General features: G+C 51.4%; 8 protein-coding genes across 8 annotated transcripts; 2 read left to right on the forward strand and 6 right to left on the reverse strand.

The window, feature by feature from the left end:
- Positions 1 to 24: 24 nt before the first annotated feature.
- AUEXF2481DRAFT_242 (uncharacterized protein) lies at positions 25 to 3,389 on the reverse strand (the record flags this gene model as incomplete). Its single annotated transcript, XM_013493285.1, has 4 exons — positions 25 to 2,015; positions 2,072 to 3,017; positions 3,072 to 3,229; positions 3,281 to 3,389. 4 exons carry the CDS (start codon positions 3,387 to 3,389, stop codon positions 25 to 27), a joined length of 3,204 nt encoding a protein of 1,067 aa, XP_013348739.1.
- Positions 3,390 to 3,872: 483 nt separating this feature from the next.
- Positions 3,873 to 5,508, reverse strand: AUEXF2481DRAFT_243 (uncharacterized protein; the record flags this gene model as incomplete). Its single annotated transcript, XM_013493287.1, has 3 exons — positions 3,873 to 4,434; positions 4,483 to 5,387; positions 5,437 to 5,508. The coding sequence occupies 3 exons, from the start codon at positions 5,506 to 5,508 to the stop codon at positions 3,873 to 3,875; spliced, it is 1,539 nt and encodes a 512-aa protein (XP_013348741.1).
- A 1,557-nt stretch (positions 5,509 to 7,065) lies between these two features.
- On the reverse strand, positions 7,066 to 8,888 carry AUEXF2481DRAFT_34492 (uncharacterized protein). The gene is made up of 7 exons (XM_013493339.1): positions 8,539 to 8,888; positions 8,262 to 8,489; positions 8,096 to 8,207; positions 7,964 to 8,047; positions 7,893 to 7,907; positions 7,615 to 7,833; positions 7,066 to 7,561 (listed from the first exon to the last, which is right to left on the reverse strand). Exons 1-7 carry the CDS (start codon positions 8,626 to 8,628, stop codon positions 7,221 to 7,223), a joined length of 1,089 nt encoding a protein of 362 aa, XP_013348793.1. The 5' UTR covers positions 8,629 to 8,888; the 3' UTR covers positions 7,066 to 7,220.
- Positions 8,889 to 9,540: 652 nt separating this feature from the next.
- On the forward strand, positions 9,541 to 11,198 carry AUEXF2481DRAFT_128021 (uncharacterized protein). Its single transcript, XM_013493341.1, has 2 exons — positions 9,541 to 9,820; positions 9,874 to 11,198. Exon 2 carries the CDS (start codon positions 9,885 to 9,887, stop codon positions 11,007 to 11,009), a length of 1,125 nt encoding a protein of 374 aa, XP_013348795.1. The 5' UTR covers positions 9,541 to 9,820; positions 9,874 to 9,884; the 3' UTR covers positions 11,010 to 11,198.
- A 127-nt stretch (positions 11,199 to 11,325) lies between these two features.
- On the reverse strand, positions 11,326 to 12,022 carry AUEXF2481DRAFT_24639 (uncharacterized protein; the record flags this gene model as incomplete). Its single annotated transcript, XM_013493342.1, has 2 exons — positions 11,326 to 11,376; positions 11,435 to 12,022. 2 exons carry the CDS (start codon positions 12,020 to 12,022, stop codon positions 11,326 to 11,328), a joined length of 639 nt encoding a protein of 212 aa, XP_013348796.1.
- A 482-nt stretch (positions 12,023 to 12,504) lies between these two features.
- On the forward strand, positions 12,505 to 14,242 carry AUEXF2481DRAFT_24640 (uncharacterized protein; the record flags this gene model as incomplete). The annotated part of the gene is made up of 2 exons (XM_013493344.1): positions 12,505 to 12,673; positions 12,729 to 14,242. The coding sequence occupies 2 exons, from the start codon at positions 12,505 to 12,507 to the stop codon at positions 14,240 to 14,242; spliced, it is 1,683 nt and encodes a 560-aa protein (XP_013348798.1).
- Positions 14,243 to 14,788: 546 nt separating this feature from the next.
- Positions 14,789 to 17,155, reverse strand: AUEXF2481DRAFT_45449 (uncharacterized protein; the record flags this gene model as incomplete). Its single annotated transcript, XM_013493345.1, has 4 exons — positions 14,789 to 14,877; positions 14,942 to 16,258; positions 16,310 to 16,569; positions 16,629 to 17,155. 4 exons carry the CDS (start codon positions 17,153 to 17,155, stop codon positions 14,789 to 14,791), a joined length of 2,193 nt encoding a protein of 730 aa, XP_013348799.1.
- A 763-nt stretch (positions 17,156 to 17,918) lies between these two features.
- On the reverse strand, positions 17,919 to 19,549 carry AUEXF2481DRAFT_249 (uncharacterized protein; the record flags this gene model as incomplete). Its single annotated transcript, XM_013493292.1, has 5 exons — positions 17,919 to 18,134; positions 18,188 to 19,166; positions 19,218 to 19,368; positions 19,419 to 19,446; positions 19,502 to 19,549. The coding sequence occupies 5 exons, from the start codon at positions 19,547 to 19,549 to the stop codon at positions 17,919 to 17,921; spliced, it is 1,422 nt and encodes a 473-aa protein (XP_013348746.1).
- Between the last annotated feature and the right edge of the window lie 156 nt (positions 19,550 to 19,705).

Consider the following 19,705-nt stretch of genomic DNA (forward strand, 5'->3'; position numbering starts at 1 on the left):
TAATGCTAAGAATGTGCGATGCTATTAGGTGAAGACATCGGTCGCGAATCTCACATTGCGAATACCCTCGAACCACTGTTCGGCCTCCTGGTCGGTCTTGTCTTTGCCGAGCTCCTTTGCCCGTTCCATGTATATCTTCTGACACACCATTTGAACACTGCGCTCGAGCCCGCGGCTGCCACAGACATAGACTCTGCTGCCAGCATCCCACAACTCAAGAGCTTCTTTACGATGCTCCCACAAGGCGTCCTGTGCGTACTTTGATCCTCCACTAGCCTCTGGTTTCCTGCTGTAAGCACGTAAGATCTTGACAGCACCTGTTGCTTCCCACTTGTCAAAGTCCTCTCTGTACAGTTCATCCTCATCAGGGCTTCTGCAGCCAACCACGAGGAGAGCGGGTGCAAGTTTGCGGCCGGCTTCCACTTGAGCTGCTCTCTCTTGTACAAACCCACGGAAGGGTGCAAGGCCGGTGCCAGCACAAAGCATGATGACAGGTGTGTTTTCGTAGTCGACAGGCAGATGGAAAGCTTGGCTGGAAGGTCGCACAGCGACGTGCAACTTGTCACCCGCTGCCAGTTGCGAAAGGTAGTTACTAGCTACACCCACATATTCGCCCATGCCGCTCATGTGTGATTGATGCAAAACGGCAAAGGTTAGAGTGACGCGGTGAGGATTGACCAAGCTCGAGGAAGAGATGGAGTAAGATCTGGTACGCATGGGCGGTAGACTACTGATGAATGCACTCAAAGGTAGTTGTACCGAGGGGAAGCGGTTGAGCAGATCCAGGAGTGAGACCCTCTTTTCGCTGATCTCGGTGCTGAAAGCATCGCCAGAAAGTCGAGTGAGCTCCTTCTTGGTCTCGTCGTCTGTGCATACATCCAAGAGTAAAGTGACGTTACGTTTGGTTGCGGGTTGGCCGAGCTCGACATAGGCACCGAACAAGTCGTTGGCAGAGATGGGAACGTCGGTAGGCAGAATCGTGCCAACCGCGGCCTTGATTGTCAAAACACTGTCCCAGGCAAGGTTGAATCGACGCATGACTCGCTGTACGCTTTCGTGTGGGTTGATGGGGAGCACATGGAGGTAGTCACCACTGCTGTAGGTTGCGGAGGCCGGTAGCTCGATTTCGATGTGTCTCTTCTCTGACGCGCCAGGATGCGAGAGGAGTTTTGCGTCAACAACGCGTGCCTCATACACGTCTGCGCGCAAATGAGAAGACCGAATGCTCGAGACCTCGACTGTCAAGCTTTGTGTCGCGGCCGAGTCGGTTGTGCTACTATCGCCACCGTACTTACTCGCCATTGCTGGCCAGAAGACGTCGTCTTCCCATTTTTCAAATTCACTGAACATGTCGCCATTGGCTGCATTGGCCGAGCCTCGACTGCAGATGCGTTCTCCACCTCGAGCAAGTAGAATGTCGTCGATAGCGGTGGGAATCTTGTGGAAGGTGTTCTTCCAGTCACTATGTCCAGCTCCAAACACAGCATATTGGACCTTTGTAGAATCTCCTTGCAATGACTCGAGCCAGTGGTAAAAGTGAGCGGCATTATCTGCCGGTTCACCTTCGTAAGAACAAGTAACGATTGCGATAGGTTGGTCCGTAGGCAAATTGTCTTTGGCCGAGTCAAGGGTATCGATCTTGGTGACCTTAAAACCATGAGATGGTGCATCGGCTGCGAGACCTTGGGCGAAAGCCTGACAAGTGCCTGTGTTGGAACCATACAGAATGGTCAAAGGTCGTCCTTTACTTTCATCTGTAGTCGCTCTTGTTGCTTCACCGTCAGGCCTGCTGGATTGATGCTCCCGGACCGGCGTTCCGTCAGATGACAGGATTTGTTCGAGCTGAGTGGGAGTCCGACCATGGCGCAGTTGTGCGTGCATGTAGAAGTGATTCGGCTTGATGGTCAGAGTGGACTTGATCTGAAGATCGTACTTTGCATCGTCTAAGGTGAAGTCAAAGTATTGCAGTAACATTGCAACCACAAGTTGAGCCTCTTGCCAGGCGAACGGACGACCTGGGGTTGCATTAGTACCCGTAGTCAAAGCTCGCTGAGCCATATGTGTAACTCACCTATACAAGCACGAGAGCCATTTCCAAACGGTTTCCAGGCGTTGGGTGGAAGTTTGTTGAAGTTCTCGTCAAGCATTCTTTCGGGCTTGAACTCGTTGGCATCCTCTCCGTACACTGCAGGATCGCGATGGATTTTTGGCAACAGAGCAATGATAGGTTGACCCTTGTGTACGGTGTATTCGCCACCAATAACATCAATCTCATTGTTGGGCTGAATCGAGAAGGCCGGGGCGGTAGGCTGTAGGCGAAGAGTCTCTCTTAGGACCGCGTTGATATAGGGAAGCTTACTCAAGTGTTCTACTTTGATACTGGCGTCTCCAATCACTCTGTCCACTTCTTCTTGTGCCTTCTTGTACGCAGAAGGGTTCTTCAGTAGGTAGTAGAAGAGGAAGGATAGAAGACCAGAAGTAGTTTCGTGACCAGCAATCAAGAAAGTAATCATATTGTCGATGATACTTTCATCACTCAATGAATCTCCGTTGCGTGGATCTTTACCGTGAAGCATAGCATGCAGGAGGTCCTTTCTGCTTCCAGGATGCTTCTTGCGATTTTGCACCAGTTCCGAACTCAATTCGCGCAAGTACTTGACGTCTTTCCAGTATTGATATTCTTCTTTTCGATACAGAGCAGCCAAGAAGCCAGGTCTGCGAATTCGTGAGCCAGATTCAGACAGGACGTTGACCATGGCATCCACAAAGGGGTGCATTTGTTCTGCATAGAATGAGTTGAAACGATAATTCATGGAGCAGAGAGCAAGAGTGTCAAGTGTCAGTCGGGTGAAGTCGTCTGTAACATGGACCTTGTAGTCTTGTCCATGGCGTGCCCACTTCATGACTAGTTGGGATGCTATATCCTTCATGTCATCGAACATGGAGCGGATGTTGAGCGGACCAAAAGCTGGCACTAGAACACGATGTGCAACCTCCCAGTTGTGTTCGCCGTTGTGCTGTAAGCGTGTTAGACACAGATATCGATATAGAGCTTGATGATATGAACTTACAGCGGTAAAAAGACCATCTCCGGTCAAATTTCTGACCTCTCCCAGAGCGGCGGTGACAACTTTGCCAAATCGTTTCTCATCGCAGATCTCGTTCAACAGCTCAACAGAGGAGACGATTACTCGACGTTTTCCGAGGATCGAGAGACTGTAAATTGATCCTGTTTGTGTTCAGCTTTGTTGCTAGATTTGACAAGCTTTGAGATGCTTACCATATTTGTCGGCAATGTCCATCAACGACTTGACGGGAACTTCGGGGTCTATGTCATTGATGTTTCCTAGGAAAGGCCAGCCAGCTGGACCAGGAATAGGAGTAGACATGATTAAGAAATATGATAGGGTGAAGGAGACTTCAAGTCCTGCTTGACGTCTCTTATATCAATCAAGTAAGTCATCGAGATACTCCGCTCGTATAAGCCAAGCATCGGAAGTCTGAGACTTGGCGACCGACACGGCCTGTTGTCAGCCGACACACACGCCCCCTTGTGATCAACGCTCGCCTTGAAACACCTATCTCTTCGCTCGTTCGGGCAACCCTTGCGAAGTCGACCCTACTGTGATGCAACGACATGGCAAAATTCGCAAGACCTACTCCATTCGTTCTTACTGTCAGGGGCTACATATAATAACACTTGTCGGAGGAGGCGATATAATCACCGGCTAGTTGAAAAAAACAAAAAAAAAACGAGGGGCCAATGACGCTCCATATTTGCTGTAGAATTATCATTAAATCGTAAGTATCTCGTACATATAAGTTTGTCTACTTCTCCCATCATTATGCCGCTGGTGAGATGTGGACCACCATCAACGGACGACTCGTTTCAGCTTGACCCATAGGGATGACTTATCCCAAAACGAAAAGACCTTTTGCTCAGTCCAGCTTTTGCTCTCTGGCATCAATTCCAAGTCAAAGTTCCAGAAGACCTCTGTCAACAACAATCGACATTCGTGATATGCGAGATTGCGACCTATACAATTGCGAGGGCCCACTGAGAAGGGCTGGAACGCGGCATGATTGTCGTGTTCGAAGCGCGCATCTTCTCCCAGCCATCTTTCTGGAATGAAACTCTCTGCGTCGTGAAAGTTGGACTCGGAGTGGTAAGTTGCCCACTGGCTGACGGAGACCGTCATGTCTTCTGGTATGAATTCTCCACATATGCTAGCACCGCCTTTTGGCACCTGGCGTGGTAAGCCAGTCGGCACTGGCGGATACAAGCGCATGCCTTCTTCAATACAAGCCGAGAGATATGGAAGCTGTTGCAGCGCCTCAATTGTGATATCTGCATCGCGAGTAAAAGCGGAGCGTAGCTCTCGAGTGAGCCGCGCGGTGGCCTCTGGATTTTGTAGGAGATGGTACGTGAGACCGCTAGCCTCTTATCAGCAAAGGAACACGATTTGAATGCTCCTTACATACCTCAATAATGTCGCAGTTGTCTCGGTACCTGCAATCATGAACATGGCTGAGTTGCTGTGCATTTCGCTCAGCGACATGCCACCTTCTTGTCCAGCTTTCTTCAAAACAAAGCTCCAGAGATCTGGACTTAACGGCGTCCTTGCAAGTCGACGATCAACACGATCAGCAGAGTATTTGAAATGGTTGACCTGCTTCTTGCGAATTGCGTTGTTCAACACGATGTTGATGAACGTCGTCATGCCAGGTATCAATCTGATCGCGCGAAGTCTAGTCATAGACTTGATCGAGGCGAAGATGGTAGCCACCCATGGAGAGTACTCTGAGCCCTCGAGCATATGTAAGCTCTCGGAGAATGTCAGATCTGCCATGAGGTCGAAAGTAGTGAAGTTGTAGTAGGCGACCAGATCGATAGGAGAGTCAGCAAAGGTCAATTCATGCAGCTTCTCTACAAGCAAGTTTGCCCAGCGCTTGAATAGAGGTTCTTCCTCCTTCAACGCCTTGTCAGAGAATGCGTGCGAAAGTACTCGTCGTTGTCGGGCATGATTAGCGTCATCTGAGCTCAGAATCGAGGTTGTTCCGTTGACGGGAATAGCATAGAGGCGGCGGTCCTTAGCAAAGCTCCTTTTACCAGAGAGTCGATGGCCGTAAATCTCCTTCCACGCGTTTGTGCCAGACAATCCTGTGCCATTTGCTTCTGCATCAATGTAGCTTATCTCGGTGGGAGAGACTCGCACCACCGGGCCGTATTTTGAGTGTAGCCGCTGCTTTGTCCTGGTGTCTTGTCCTCTCCAGATCATGCATATAAGTGGAAGGTTGCTTGCAGCCCATAACTTGGGTCCTGGGAATTTAGACAGAGGCCCGAACCAGACATCGTAGATGGTATTCGCGACTTGATAAGCAAGATACTGAACATGATCAGTATTCACACGTCGAAGACTGGGGGATGAGCAATACCGAGACAAAGCCAAAGACAAGCACTTTCCAAGCGAGGCTGGACGCTGATAAAGAGTGTAGTTCAAGGTTCATGACAGCTCAGCAGAGTAGTCGTCACGTACGTAGCGGAGGAACGGGCAGAGAGAAGTGTCGAGGATCTGCATTTTGCGGATCTGGGACTGAGGACAGTCTAAATATGCTACGGCCATATCGTGAGAGTTTTGACAACCACCATGCCCTCAGAGCTTTGTTCCTACCCTCCGCTCCGGGGTTGCGTCTCTACTTGCCAATCACACCCTATCTCCTCCTACCTTCCGAAGGCAGCGGAACGTTGCAAGAGTCATGAGTGAACTACTGCAGGTTTCACGGCGCATTATGAGACGCTTGACAAAGTGAGCATGGTGTCAACGATAGCCAAGGCAAGATGTGCGCAGTCTTCTCAAGCTTAACGGATGTCGAGCTGCCAAGCGAGCAATAGTCTTTTGATCTTCGCAGGCAAAAATGACGATCCCGCAACTCGACCCGAGGTCCCGACGAAGCAGCGACCCTATAAACCCAGATGGTCAATCTCAACTGTTACTTCCAACATTTGAGACTGCGTAGCTCATCCTCTTGATCCTTCAAGTTCACAAGAGGCAAGGAGTAGCTCGACAGAGGAAGTGCAGTGTGTAGCTGAGCCGGGGTATCTGAGAGTCCCCCAAAGCGATACGTGCGTACGGATGGTCTCTTTCACCCATAAGGCTCAGCCGTTCCGGTCTCCAAGGCACCATAATGTCTTCTCGGTCTTGGCCTACCAAGAGCTTGAATCAGGAATATGTTTTTGTAGAGTATTGGTTTGACGGTTTGACCACAAATCATGCGTGAGAGAAATGGACGGCTTCTCTCGCAGCCGGATCTGCGATCAGCACGAGTGCCATGCTTGAACCGGCAAAAACGTCCACAATTACGAGAATTGATTTTTCTAACGCTCGCTGGCAAACTATGGGGGAACTTTCTGTCAGGCTTTGTCAATTGTGATGGCTGGGCATTTTCCCATGCTTGAGCCTCAGTGAAACGCAAAGACCTTTGTGTTATCGCAGGGCATTAGCACGCCTCAACTTGTGCGTTTCGCTTAATGGACTCGGCAAACGAAGCACAATAGAACCTGTCATGCCGGACAATGCTTCGATAGACCGAATCTTGCCTCCGTCGGGTGGAGCGCGTACAGGAAATGCTGCAACATTGCCTCGGGTGGTTGGTCCGCCGCGGATGTATCCTTGTCTGGGCCTGGCTCGATCGTGAAAGCTTTAACCTTTGCCTCAAGAATTCGGCCGTAACAAAGAGATCTGCAAAACAACATGCCCACAATGCCACATGCGTGCGAACGGCAAGATAGACGTGATCCGTAGTCGCAATCGTTTATGGCTCCTTATCAGCAGCAATGGTTGCCACATTGGCTCAACATGAACACGTCTCATTTACTCGTCCAGTGAGCCGATCTCGTGTCTCGAAATCGATGCCGGCGGACCTGGTTGAAGAACTATATACCAACAACGACCATCTCATCATGCCCGCTCAAGGCCCATACTAAGACTTGAGGATGTTGTGACATGCGCCTCCAGAGCCAAACATCTTGCGAAGGTCAGAAACAATTTCTTCCGGTTGCTCGTAGGCAAGGAAATGGCCTCCACGTTTCTTCTCGCTCTCGAACACAACTGGGCCGAGGGTCTTTCCCCAGGTTCGCGGGACGATGGTGAGCTCCTGTGGGGAGCGTGGTCAGCCTCTTGTACAGAGCATGGGCTCGGCAGGCGGATCCGAAATGCTGATCAACTTGTGCTGATTGGGCTAGATCTGGGAAACGAGTTGAAGGAACCACGAATATATTCACATACCTTAGGCGCATAGCACAATCCAAGCTTGACACCTCCAATCCAGTGCTGGACACGTTCACGATTTGCCTCTGTTGATGTGTGCGTGGCCTCATAGTATATTCTCAAGGATGCTGCAGGACCGGCTTCCGAGAACCAATAAATCGAAATCCAGGTCAAGATCTCATCATCGGTCCAAGGGTAGTTGTCAGTCCAATCATGAAGCTTCTCATAAATCCAGGCGAGCAATGCGACGGGGCTGTCTGCAAGGGCATAACCCACAGTCTGAGGTTTAGTACCTAGGAAGAAGCTTTGATCAGCACAATGTTAGACTTGATCACATTTGACTGACTCTGAATTGCCCTGTAACCACTGCCCTCGTTGGCAAACCAGTCACTTCTGGACCTTCCTTGATGTTCGTCTTCGGTGTATGGAGTCACTGCATGCTGAATGGCTAGCAGCGGATTGGAAGACCACTCTGGAGGATATGCTCGAACCATATTGATGTGGGAAGCCAAGCAAGACTCTGGGTAGAGCAATCCGATCGAGCGAGTGACAAACATTCCCCAGTCTGGTGAGTACAATGTCAGAAGTAGGTATTAGACGGGTGACGTCCGTGACACTTCTTACCTCCGCCCTGAGTGACTTCGTAGCTCGGTCAGCAACTTTCCATGTTATGACTAAACAGGGTTCAATGTTACCGTATCTCTCATAACCAAGCAGCTTCATTAGGCGGTGGCATGCCTCAGCGTATTGACCAAGTCCAAATCCCTTCTTCTTGATTCCTGGTCATGTCTGAGCTGAGTTTACTTCAAGACGACATGTTTGCCTACCTGCACTCCAGGCGTAGTTTGGAAGAGACGGGGCTACGATGGAGAAACTTACACCATTGGCATCTCCTGACAATGATGACAGCATCTTGGTCACCTCAATGTAGCTGCCGGGCTGTCTTCTGCGTCAATTCATCTCCAACAAGAAACACTTGCGACCCAGACCTACCCAGCCGTGAACGAAAAGTAGGGGGACCGCATCTGGCGCAGAGCTTGGCTGGTGCAAGAAGTGAAGCGCAGTGTCTCCAAAGCCATCAACGGTGACATTGGCTTTGAAATTCGGCAACTCATTCAGCTTTGCCTCCTGCTTTCTCCAATCGAAGTTGGTCTTCCAGTAGGAGATAAGCCTCTTGACATCGGCCAGAGGGCTTCCATAAGCCCATTCTGCATCCTCGAGCTACGACGATGAGTCTTTCGAGTCATAAGATGTTTCGTATGGATCTCACCTCATCAGGAAAAGTTGCCAGGTCAAGCCTCTTCTGCAAGTCTTCGAGACGTGACTCTGGCACAGCGATACGATATGGAGAAGACGACATGGTCTGCATACAATGAGAGGTATAATAACACGACAGGGCAAGCGCAGTCTGAGCCCTTGGTGGTGAGCCTCAGCTGTTTTACACCGTCACATGTTTGCGATATCGAGCGGGGAGAGTTAAGCTTACCGAACAGAGCCGCAATCCGCGCCTCATCCGTCACTCATCACGAATTGCCCTGCACGATCGTGAGCTCTAAATTGTTCTAGGCCAATGAGACAATCGATTGATGCAGGCATTTTACGAAGTGTTGTACATATGTGAACACAACAATAAGAGCTGTCTGTATAAAGTGAGAATACACGATCATGACGCATTGCCATTTGGAGGAAGCAGAATGTCCCGGACTTTGACCGTCGCATTCGTCACCGATTTGCCGGAAATTTTGTCAGATCGTCACCACAAAGATTTACATGACTTGACGTGCCAGTGCATGGGTCCCCTTTCCTTCTAAAAGGGGGCTAGGCATCGACTGATCAGCGACGATCAACATCAATTTTCAGCACACGCAGCGAAAATCACGTACCAAAAGGGAGCGAACCTCGATGACAACCCCATTGACCCTGCCCTTGGGGGCGGCACAAATCTATACTGCTACAATTATGGGCATTGCAGGGTCAGTGACGTGTGTAGAAGTCCCTCTCAGTGATGTCCCTTGTTTGGGGGAACTGAACATGCGGCTTGTTGAGAGATGGATCTGCTACATATCTTTACCACACTCGGAAATCCCTTCAGCTGCTATGACGATCTGAGCCTTTGCACAGTGTCGGGAAGTACTCGACATGGGAGAGATTGCGTAGGTGCACGGGCAGAGAATAGCTGAGTACCATCCTAGCGAAGCACTATTCATCTCTAGTAAATAAAAGAGGGAGTGGATCCCTCGTCCCAATGCTCGACTTGCTTTCCCCATTGCTATCTCTCTTTCTCGTCTGAACATGTACAAAATGCAGGGGATCTCAATCGTGCTCGCCCTCCTTTCGCTTACGGGTTCTGCCCTTGCTAGACCAGCACCCGCGGATCCTGTTCCATCTCCTGAAGTCACCACAGCTGCTTCCCTCGAAGACCGTGACTTGATCAGCGATCTTACAGGTGCTGTTGGTGATGTCCTTGGCGATGCTGTTAGAGATATCAACAACATCCTCTCAAAAGTAGGAGTAGGCCAACTCGCCGGAAACCAAGCTTGGAGCTCTATCTCGTCTGCTCTGGCTCAGGTCACAGCGACAAAGACTCAGACTAATGCTGAATCAGCCATCGCCCAAATGTCCAGCATCCACGCTGCCAAGCCTTCTGCAAACCTCTTTGAGTTTGTTGCTACGATTGCTGCAGAAGGATTGACTGCCAATTCCGTCACCGAACTACTTGGTTTCGTTGAGGGATTGGCCTCTGGTCAAAATAGTATGAGCAATGTCAATGTTCAGACGCCCAAGGATACCATCTATCCCAGGAAGGGACTCGACCCCAAGTACAGCGTTACTGAATCATCTCTTCGCTCTGCCATCTACATTCCTGCCTCATTCCAAGGCGGAAAAGTCCAGCCAGTCATTTTGATGCCCGGATCAGGCTCAACTGGCTACTTTACTTATGTCGGCAATTACATCAAGCTTCTTACTGGATCAGGCTACGCGGATCCAGTCTGGCTAAACATCCCTGGATATCTCTTGAACGATGCTCAAGTCAATGCTGAGTACGCTGCCTACGCAATCAACTACGTTTCTAGTATCACTGGCAAGAAGGTTTCCATCATTGGTTGGTCCCAGGGCAACATCGATATCCAATGGGCATTCAAATACTTCACCTCGACTGTCAAGTCTGTCAGAAACCACATTGCCATCAGCCCTGATTATGCCGGTACCGTAAATGCCAACCTCATCTGCCCTGACGGCCTTCCATGCGATCCTGCAGTCTTGCAACAACAATACAAGGGAACAAGCAACTTCATCGACAGAATGAGGCTCGGTAACGGTGACTCTGCATACGTTCCCACCACCACTGTGTACAGTGGACTGTTCGATGAAATCGTCGAGCCTCAACAAGGTACTGGCGCGTCTGCGTACCTCAACGATGCTCGCAAGGTTGGCGTCACGAACAACTATCTCCAAGGAATCTGCCCTGGTCTACCCGGTGGTTCGTTCTACACTCACGAAGGTGTGCTTTACAATCCCCTTGCATTTGGCCTCGTCAAGGATGCCCTGATCAATGGTGGTGCTGGCAAGACATCTCGCCTTGACCTCAACAAGCTATGCAACATTTACCTTGCCGAGGGTCTCAATGTTGGCGACTTGCTCGTAACCGAGAACACCATTGTGGTTGCTGCACTCTCTCTTATCTTATACCTGCCCAAGGTCGTTGTGGAGCCTGCCATCAAGGCTTACGCCTGGTACTAGGTACTCGTCACCTTCTTGTCATCTTGATGTCTAATGAATCTGTGTAAATATATTGGTCTCATAATCTGTACATATATCACGACCAACCAAATTGAACTGTGGAATGGAGCTGGACACGATGGAAGCTAGCGGCCCTTATTTTGTTCATTTCTGTATATATATCTGATCGTTTCTTCTTTTGTCACTCCTGAGTACTAAGCAAGACGCAGTCTTTCCTTAATGTTACCGAGCCGGAGGTATTGTGCAATGGAGCATGCGATGCTGCAATGGTATTTCGTATTTCGTCAAATGCTTTGTGCGCGTAGACGTACGTTCATTAGAATGCCAAAAGCTCGAGGAGTCCGATTATGAGGTGTGCGATATAGGGCTACACGATATTAGCACGTACTTCGAATGAGCAGGAGGCCGAGGAAGCAGAAACATACCAGCTGAGCATTTCTCACAGCGCTGCTACCTATAGTAGCGGCAGTGCTACTTCCGACAAGGATGAAGCCATCACCAGTAGTAGTAGTAGCAGTAGCAGCAGAAGAAGCGGTAGTGGTAATTGCAGAAGATGTGGTGCCGTGGCCGCTTGCGATAATGAGCCCACCTCCCGATGTAGCGATAGATGTAGCTGATGAAGCAGATACGGTCAAGGGTGGGGAAGCAGTGGCAGTCGAGCGTAGAGAGCCGCCCGAAGCAATGACACCGCTGGTGATGATGGACGAGATGGCACCAGTGCAAGCGGCACCGCTTGGGCAGCAGGCAACATGACCAGCCTGATCAGGAGCACAAACGGCTGAATTTGCGCAGCAGAGACCTGGAGCACCGAGGTTTGCACAGTTCTTGTAGCCAGTTGGGCACGACGTTGGATCAATGGCCCGTTTTGGCAGGTCGTGGAATGTTTGGTTGGAGGGAACCTGTTGCGACCAGTCGAGCACGGACAGCAACGGCGAGAAGAGTGTTGCGCTTGCGAAACAGGTCAAAAGCTCAAGGATGCTGAAAAGCAGCAGGACTCGAGAGTGGAACGACATGACGGTCTGTAGATTTGGAGTCTGTCGAGGGAGATCCTGTTCGTCCTACAATGTCTGCTGCCCGAAGAGGTGCATACTGTATGTAGAGCCTCTGTTTTCCTGCCGGCTGTTGGCATGGTGAAGGCGCATGGGCCACACTTTGTTCGCCAGCTTGACACTCCTCCATGAACACTCGCCCACTGCATCTAGATTCTGCTATTCGTGACGCTCTGTCCGGCAGAAACAAGACCTGACATCAGTCCTCAGCTCACTCCGACATTGTAGACTGGTAGATATAGAGTGCCTAGATACATACTGTAAGTCAAGCCACGAGCTCATCATGGCTCCGTCAAGAGGCAGGTGATGCTGTGGTTGCTTCCTTCCCAGAAGTGCCTTCTTTGCAAGGCTCTCAAACAACAAGTCGAAAGTCGTCTGCAAGCCTGTCTTCAACATCACCAACAAGCAGAAAATCCATTACAAGCATCTGCTAGTCTACACACATCATGATGTTGCATCTCATACTGTTGTTTTCCTTGTGCTGCCAGTTCGTCTACTCGCAGACAGATTGCCAATTCTTCCGTCCTGCGACCAACAACTACACAGCATGGTCAGAGAGTCACATTGCCACTTGGTGCAAGCATCACGACCCCTCATCCACCTCTCAATGTGCCAGTCAGTCACGAAATACAAGCCCCAGCCATTTCATTATTCTGCTAATGCGAACAAGCTGTCTCATGGCCTGAAAGCATCCCAAGTCTAAGACGCGTCAATCATCGCCGCAATCCCTTGGAATTCATCCTCCGGCTCAAGCCTAGGATTGGCACGAGGAAAGACTGCATCGCCCGCTCGTCTGCACTTTCTCTCACTTACGGAAAGAATGCCAACGGTCTGTACGAAGCTGCCACCTGCGACCTCTACTACTTCGACTACACGCGCAGCGCTGAGTGTGTGTGCTTCCCCGTCTATGATGACCATGTTTCTCACACCACTTACATCGACCACGACATCTACGACATCACGAGTGTCTTCGCAACCACATCCGTCTTCTATCCTCCGGAGCAAGTGGTAAGCAGCTATCTTCTTGCAGCTGCTACTCAAGGGACGCCCACAACCTGCAACCCCAAGAGAACCACTTGCCCAAAGTCTGCCAATCTCGTGCACCGGAAGCCTCGTGTGCTTGGCGACTTTCCATACTGTCCAAGACCTGGTCAACAACAGAAAATTCCAACTCGTACCTATTACCATGACGACATGCCATCCAAGCCATCCAAGCCATGCAAATCATCCAAATCGCACAAGTCGCACAAGTCGCACAAGACTCACTCACCAAAACCATGGGCCTTGTTGCCCAACAGCCATGCCTGCAAAAGCAAAGACACCAAAGAGCAAAAGTCACAATGCAAGATTGACAAGTGTATGTGGAGCTTTGTCAGACCTTACATGTCTCCAACTGTTGCAGCCCGTGCAGTCACCAACGCCAAGGGTGCTAAACTCTTTGTCACATCTGTGACGGATTACGTCAACATCACCACACCACACTGGGGGTTCCTCGCCCACCCTTCCTCCATCACTCAGCCTTGTTCCACATCGCTGAGTTCCAAGGACAGAAAGAAGAAGGAAAAGGATGCCAAGATCGTGTCAAAACCTCTGTGCCGTAACGCCAACGAATGCCGGGCATGGTGTGAGAAGAGAGTCAAGGCTCCCTTCAAGCACATGATGGTGCTTTTGGCAGGCTTCACTGCCGTTTCCGCATTAGCTTCTTTGGCCATGTTGGCCAGACTCTGCTTCCGCCGCCGCCGAAACAAGGCTCGTGCTGAGGACAACAATCAAGTTGTGCAGGGCGTGGAGCTTGTGCAGATTCCTTCAGCCGCTGCAGGAGAGAGGGCTGGTGACCCGGGCGGCCAGGGCGGTCAAGGCGGTCAGGGTGCCGAGATGAACAGCTTGGGCAACGGCCCTCGGACTGTGAGAGGCCAGGAGATTGTTCAAGCTCCATCGACCGCGAGAGGTCAGGACATCGCAATGGGTTCTTCTATTGCCAGAGACCAAGGGCTTGGACCGGGTCCCTCGACTGCAAGAAGCCAGGAGGTTGTGCAGGCCCCTCTGACGGTGAGCGGTCAGCAAGTTTCGCAGGGTCCTTCGACTGGCACAAGAGAAAGAGTGCGCTACCAGAGTGGCGAACTGGATGAGGTGGATCACCTGGGTAACAGCCCTAGAGTTGTGAGAGATCAGTCGCTTCATTAGACGAGGCTGTTTTGGGAGTGATTTTACCTGTGACTCAAGGAAATTGTACGGGTAGGAAGAGGGAGAGTAACGGGTCATTGTTAAACACAAAGAGTATAGATAATCGAACATTCACATCATCACCAGACTCACAGTGCCTCCACTTCATGTCCTTGCTTTCTTTCTGTCTGACATGACAAGAGGTGACTCGACGGCACAAGTATATCAACTAAGCAGCCATTTCACACTCATAATCACATACTTTCTAGTCACTATGTTGATTTACAAATCTCGCAAGCACGGAACTTGGGAAAATAGGGAGTTTAGATGCAAGGTATCCTAATGAAACGATGAAAGGAAAAGCAATATGAAGATTTGAATGGGTGGATTGGGCCACAGGCGCGAAACCAAGATTCCTGCTCTCGAAAAGCGCCTCGATGCTTTTTGTCCAATGACCCCATGTGCCTCGCATTATGTACAACTCTTTGGTTCTCGGGTCGTCCCGCTGAAATCTCTGTTCTGCAGGCTTCGTGTGTGTGTTTCGGTCGCTGGCAATTTGTTTTGCTTTTATTTGTTGGCGGCCGAGTCGCGCTTGATGGTGGGGTTCTCGCCGTGGGCGAACTTGGAGTCGGTTGGGAGGGGCTCTTGAGGCTTGTCTGTAAGGAGAAGTTTGTTAGTGCTCTGTGGATTTAGTTAAAGTGGAGGTTGCACAAAACTTACCATGACGGGCGTACATGTTGTACTCTTCGTCAGTGTACTTGCCGACCTTGCCAGACTCGACATCAGAGCGGGTGAGGGTGAGCTTGCCCTTGGGCAGACCCATGCTGCCGAGGTACGAAACAGCATCCTTCCACTCCTTGTCCTGTCTCGACTTGGTCCACTTGTACTCCTCGGTCATCATGTCAATAACCTTGGGCAGAGCCTCGAGGGCAGCCTGGGCGTTCAAGAAAGCAAGACGGGTACGGCGGGCGATAACGTCGACGGCAGTCTCTGCGTACTCGTGGCGCATGGCGTAACGAACCTCGCCGTCAACGAAGGGGTAAAGCTCGGAGATACGGTTGCCGCGGACGGGGAAACGCTGTTCGGTGGGTTCACAGAGGGCAGCGACTTGCCATGCACGATCACCGTAGGACTCGGCCAAGTGCTTAGCGACCTCGGTTTCGATACCGTAGTGTTGGATCAGGTTGATGAAGAGGGTCTTGCTCCAGCCGTGAGCACCAACAAGTCTGACCTGATGGGTCTGGCAGGTACCGTCGAGGGTGGCAGCGTCGTTGAATCGCTCGGAACCGGAAACACGAGGAGGGTTGGCAAGAGGACCGGTGGACAGCTTGAACTCGCTAATGGCTTCGTCAACAGTCTCCTCGGCCATCTGGCGGTAAGTGGTCCACTTGCCACCAGAACAGGTGATGAGACCGCTGTCGCTGGTGGTGACAAGGTGGTTACGGACGAGACCTTCAGACTTGGCCTTCTTGGGGTCGCGGACGAGAGGACGGATACCAGACCAGGCGGCGAGGACATCACCACGGCGGACAGTAATTTCGGGTTGCAGGTAGTTCTTGACTTCGGAAAGGATCCAGTTGATCTCCTCCTCGCCAGCAATGGGGTTCTGGTTGATGTCACAGGGGGTATCGGTGGTACCAGCAATCGTGTTGCCCTGCCATGGGAGGAAGAAGATGACACGGCCGTCGGATGTGTGAGGATCGAGCATACCCATATTGGCGGGCGCGTAGTAACCAGGAAGAATGACGTGAACGCCGGAGGAAGGAGCAACGATTTCTTGAACGGTTTGGTCGTCCATCTTGCGAATCGAGTCGGTGAAAGGACCAGTGGCGTTGATGACACCCTTTGCGCGGATGGTGAACTCGTCGGAGCTACCGTTGGCTTCGGCCACCAGATCCTTGACGCGAGCACCGTTGAGTCTGCCGTTCTCGTCCTTTGTGAGGGAGGTGACTTCGATGTGGTTGACAACAGTTGCACCATAGAGGGCAGCAGTCATACCGAGAGAGACGTTCATGCGGGAGTCATTGTGAGCACCATCTAAGGACTGTCAGAAGAATAAACCAGACAATACTCGGTGGGTATACATGCCGTAGTAAACAAGAGCACCAACCAAGTTGTCCTTCTTGAGCATAGGGAACGCGTTGAGGGCCTTTGACTTGGTCATGAAGTAAGAACTTTCGATGTTTTCAGAACCGGCGAGGAAATCATAGAACTTTGTGCCTGCCCAGAAGTAGGGAGCTTGCCACCACTTGCTGATGGGAATCATAATAGGGAGCCATGACGAGAGATGAGGTGCGGTATCGAGGAAGAAGCGACGCTCACGAAGAGCCTCTTTGACGAGCTTGTATCTTGGGACAGAACATCAGCATTTGGGGTCAATTGCATGGTTGGTAGAGGGTAAACGAACTGGCTGTAGTCGAGTTCCCAGACAGCCTTCTCAAGATATCTAACACCACCGTGGACGAGCTTGGTACTCTTTGAGCTGGTACCAGAGGCGAAATCGTCTCTCTCTACCATGGCGACCTTGAGGCCGCGAGTGGCAGCATCGAGAGCGATACCGGTACCGGTTGCACCAGCGCCAATGACCAAGAGGTCGTATTCCTCGCTCTTGTTGCCTTGGTTGTCGGCCTGGACATCGCCAGACGAGCCGGCGATGGCCTTGGCAACCTTGTTTCCAGCATCCTTCAAAGCACCTGTGACAGCACCAGCTGAAGCCTTGAGGTCGGCGATCTGAGCGGCGCGAGACTTGATCTCGGGAAAGCTGGGAGGATTGAAGACACCCCCCTCGCCATATGTCGGCGGCGGGACGGCCGCGGCCTCGGAGCCGGGAATTTCGCGGGGTCTGTAGATGGTATAAAGACCACCGGCGCCGACGACACCGGCGGCCGAGGCGTAGCCCAGAGCGCGGAAGAAACGATTCGATCGACTCGCCATTCTCTGCTTGTTGTGAAGGGAGGAAGGAGAGAGGGCAGAGGGAGCGAGGCGAGAAAAGGTTTGAACAAGTCGCAAGGATTGCGGTCTTGGTGTACGGTGCGGCTATGATGCAACGGATGTCCAAGCTTGTGGGTATTCTCCACGCTGATGGAGGATTCGAGCGGACATGGTGGATGGGGCGGCGCTATTACGGACACTCCATTGACTCCTTCTCCACGCCTCACTGCTGCTTACAACCGAGGGGCCGCCGTGTTATGCATCCTATTCAGGACGCGCCCTCTTCCTCCCGCTGCTTGACGGCGGAATTCTGACGCCCGCCGGTACTTTTTACATGTGATGGGGAGCTTCCGCCTCTCAGCGGTCACGCGTTTCTCCGCCAATCAAATCGCCGTGGCCGGCCCTAGCCTCTGTAGCTTCGAGATCGGAAAGTCACCCCTTCGTGCATCTTGGCAGTTGAAGACGATCCGACGATCTTTCTGCCAACACTTTTACGATGAAGCCGTGTCTTGCGCTGGGACACGACACGCTACACCCCCCTTCTCCAGTCTTTTTCTCCAACCATTTGGTTCCTCGTACATTGATCCCGTCATACTCCCATCACCTTCGGTCTGCATCTTGATTTGTCGTCTGGGCACTCGGGTACATCGGGCAGCAACAACCATCTGAGCGTGACTGTAATTGTATCTTTGCTGTCCGCTAAACGTCAAATTCTACAGTGTCCTTCTCTCCAACGCGTCTAGTTGTGCTCCTCTATTCATCGGCTTCATGAGGCCTCTGCTGCCTTCAGCAAGCCCTTCAGATCGATACTCTTCGGTCGCTCAATAGGAAGACCGAGTGCGCGGTCCCAAATCAGCTGTGCGAGCGGTCCGAGACCTCTACTGACACCGAAGATGGCCGTGTAGTATAGTGTTTCTTGGAAGCCGTAGTGATGGAAGAGCACTCCCGAGCCAGAGTCGACATTGGGATACGGGTTCTTGGTCTGCAAGTTCGTCAGTATCCATCATCGAGAAGCAAGAGCCGGATACAACATACCTTTCCGTGTTCGGTCAGAACGCCCGGCGCAATCTGCGAGTTGGTCTTGATGAGCTGGAACAGCTTGTTGCTCTTGATGTCTTCATGAGCATCTCCGAATGCAAGCAGAGCATCGAATCTAGGATCGGGCTTACGCAGGACTGCGTGTCCAAAGCCTGGGATTACCCTACCGCTCTTGAGTGTGCTCCACAGGTACTCTTTGACATCCTTCTCAGTAAAGTCCTCGCCGATGTGGTCCTTCATTTGCAACATCCATCGAAGCACCTCTTGGGCTGCTAGACCGTGGAGAGGACCTGCGAGACCTTGCAGACCAGCTGAGTAGGACAAGAAGGCATCCGAGAGAGCAGAACCGACCAGGTGAGTTGAATGGGCCGAAACATTGCCTCCCTCGTGGTCACCGTGCAAGGCGCAGTAAAGTCTGAGCAGATCCTGGAAGCCCTCATTCTCCTTGCCGCCTTTGCCCAACATTGCAGCATAGTTGTAGCACCAGTCTTGCTCAGGGTCGATCTGAGCAGGCAGAGGACCGCCTCCATGGTAAGAGTTTTGGTAGATCTTGGCTGCAATGGTGGGCAGTTTGGCGATCAAAGAGATTGAGTCTTCAAAGGTTGGCTCCCAGTAGTCTGCCTTGTTCAAGCCCTTTTCGTATGCCTTGGCGAAGACACTGGTCTTGTTGAGAGCCGAGACTGCGCATGCGAACTGTGTCATTGGGTGCATGTCGGCAGGAAAGTTGTCTAACATGGTCTCGACATAGTCTGGCAAGGCGCCCTTCTCTGCTAGCTCGCGGGAGAACTGTCGCACCTGGTTGGTGCTTGGTATTTCACCTGTTAGTAGTAGCCAGAACATGGCCTCAGGCAACATCTCCGAACCAGTCGTTCCCTTAGGAAGTTGTTCCTGGCAATCTTTGATGGTGCGGCCGTGGAAGCGAATGCCTTCGTTTGCATCGAGTACTGATCCCTCCCAGATCATGGCGGTGAGGCCTCTGTAGACGCTTAGCTTGACTTGGTCATTCAGCTCGCAAGGACAAGGTTACCTCATTCCACCCAAAGTGTTTTCAACCTTGACGCTGCCAATGCTCTTGCTTGCATGGCTCTTGACTTGCTTGAGGAGCTCGCGTTTGGCGGGAATGACTTTGGCGAGCGTCTCTTTGAGACTGGGCTCTGTGCTCGTTGCGAAACCTTGTTCTGTGCCATCTCATGAGTTTCTATCCAAAGGTACAGATCGTTGTACATACGACTCGCAGTCGGACGATAGCTGGTAGCCTGCTCGTCATTTTGTCAGCTACATCAAACATGACCAAAGCATAGGGATACTAACCTTGACACTTCTGAGTGCCCTCAGGGCAGTGCGAGAGCTTGAGGTCATGATGTCGTTGTTGTCTTTGAAAAGTAAAATCTCTCAGGTACCGTTGGAAGGCAGCTCGAGGACCTTAGATATTGAGACGCCCTGTGTGATGCAATCGGAGAGCTGCGGGGAATGCGGAGGCGTCTGTCACTGCGAGCGTGGGGTGAGTGAACCTCG

This window comes from Aureobasidium subglaciale, assembly GCF_000721755.1.
Source record: "Aureobasidium subglaciale EXF-2481 unplaced genomic scaffold scaffold_0, whole genome shotgun sequence".
Lineage (NCBI taxonomy): Eukaryota > Fungi > Ascomycota > Dothideomycetes > Dothideales > Saccotheciaceae > Aureobasidium > Aureobasidium subglaciale.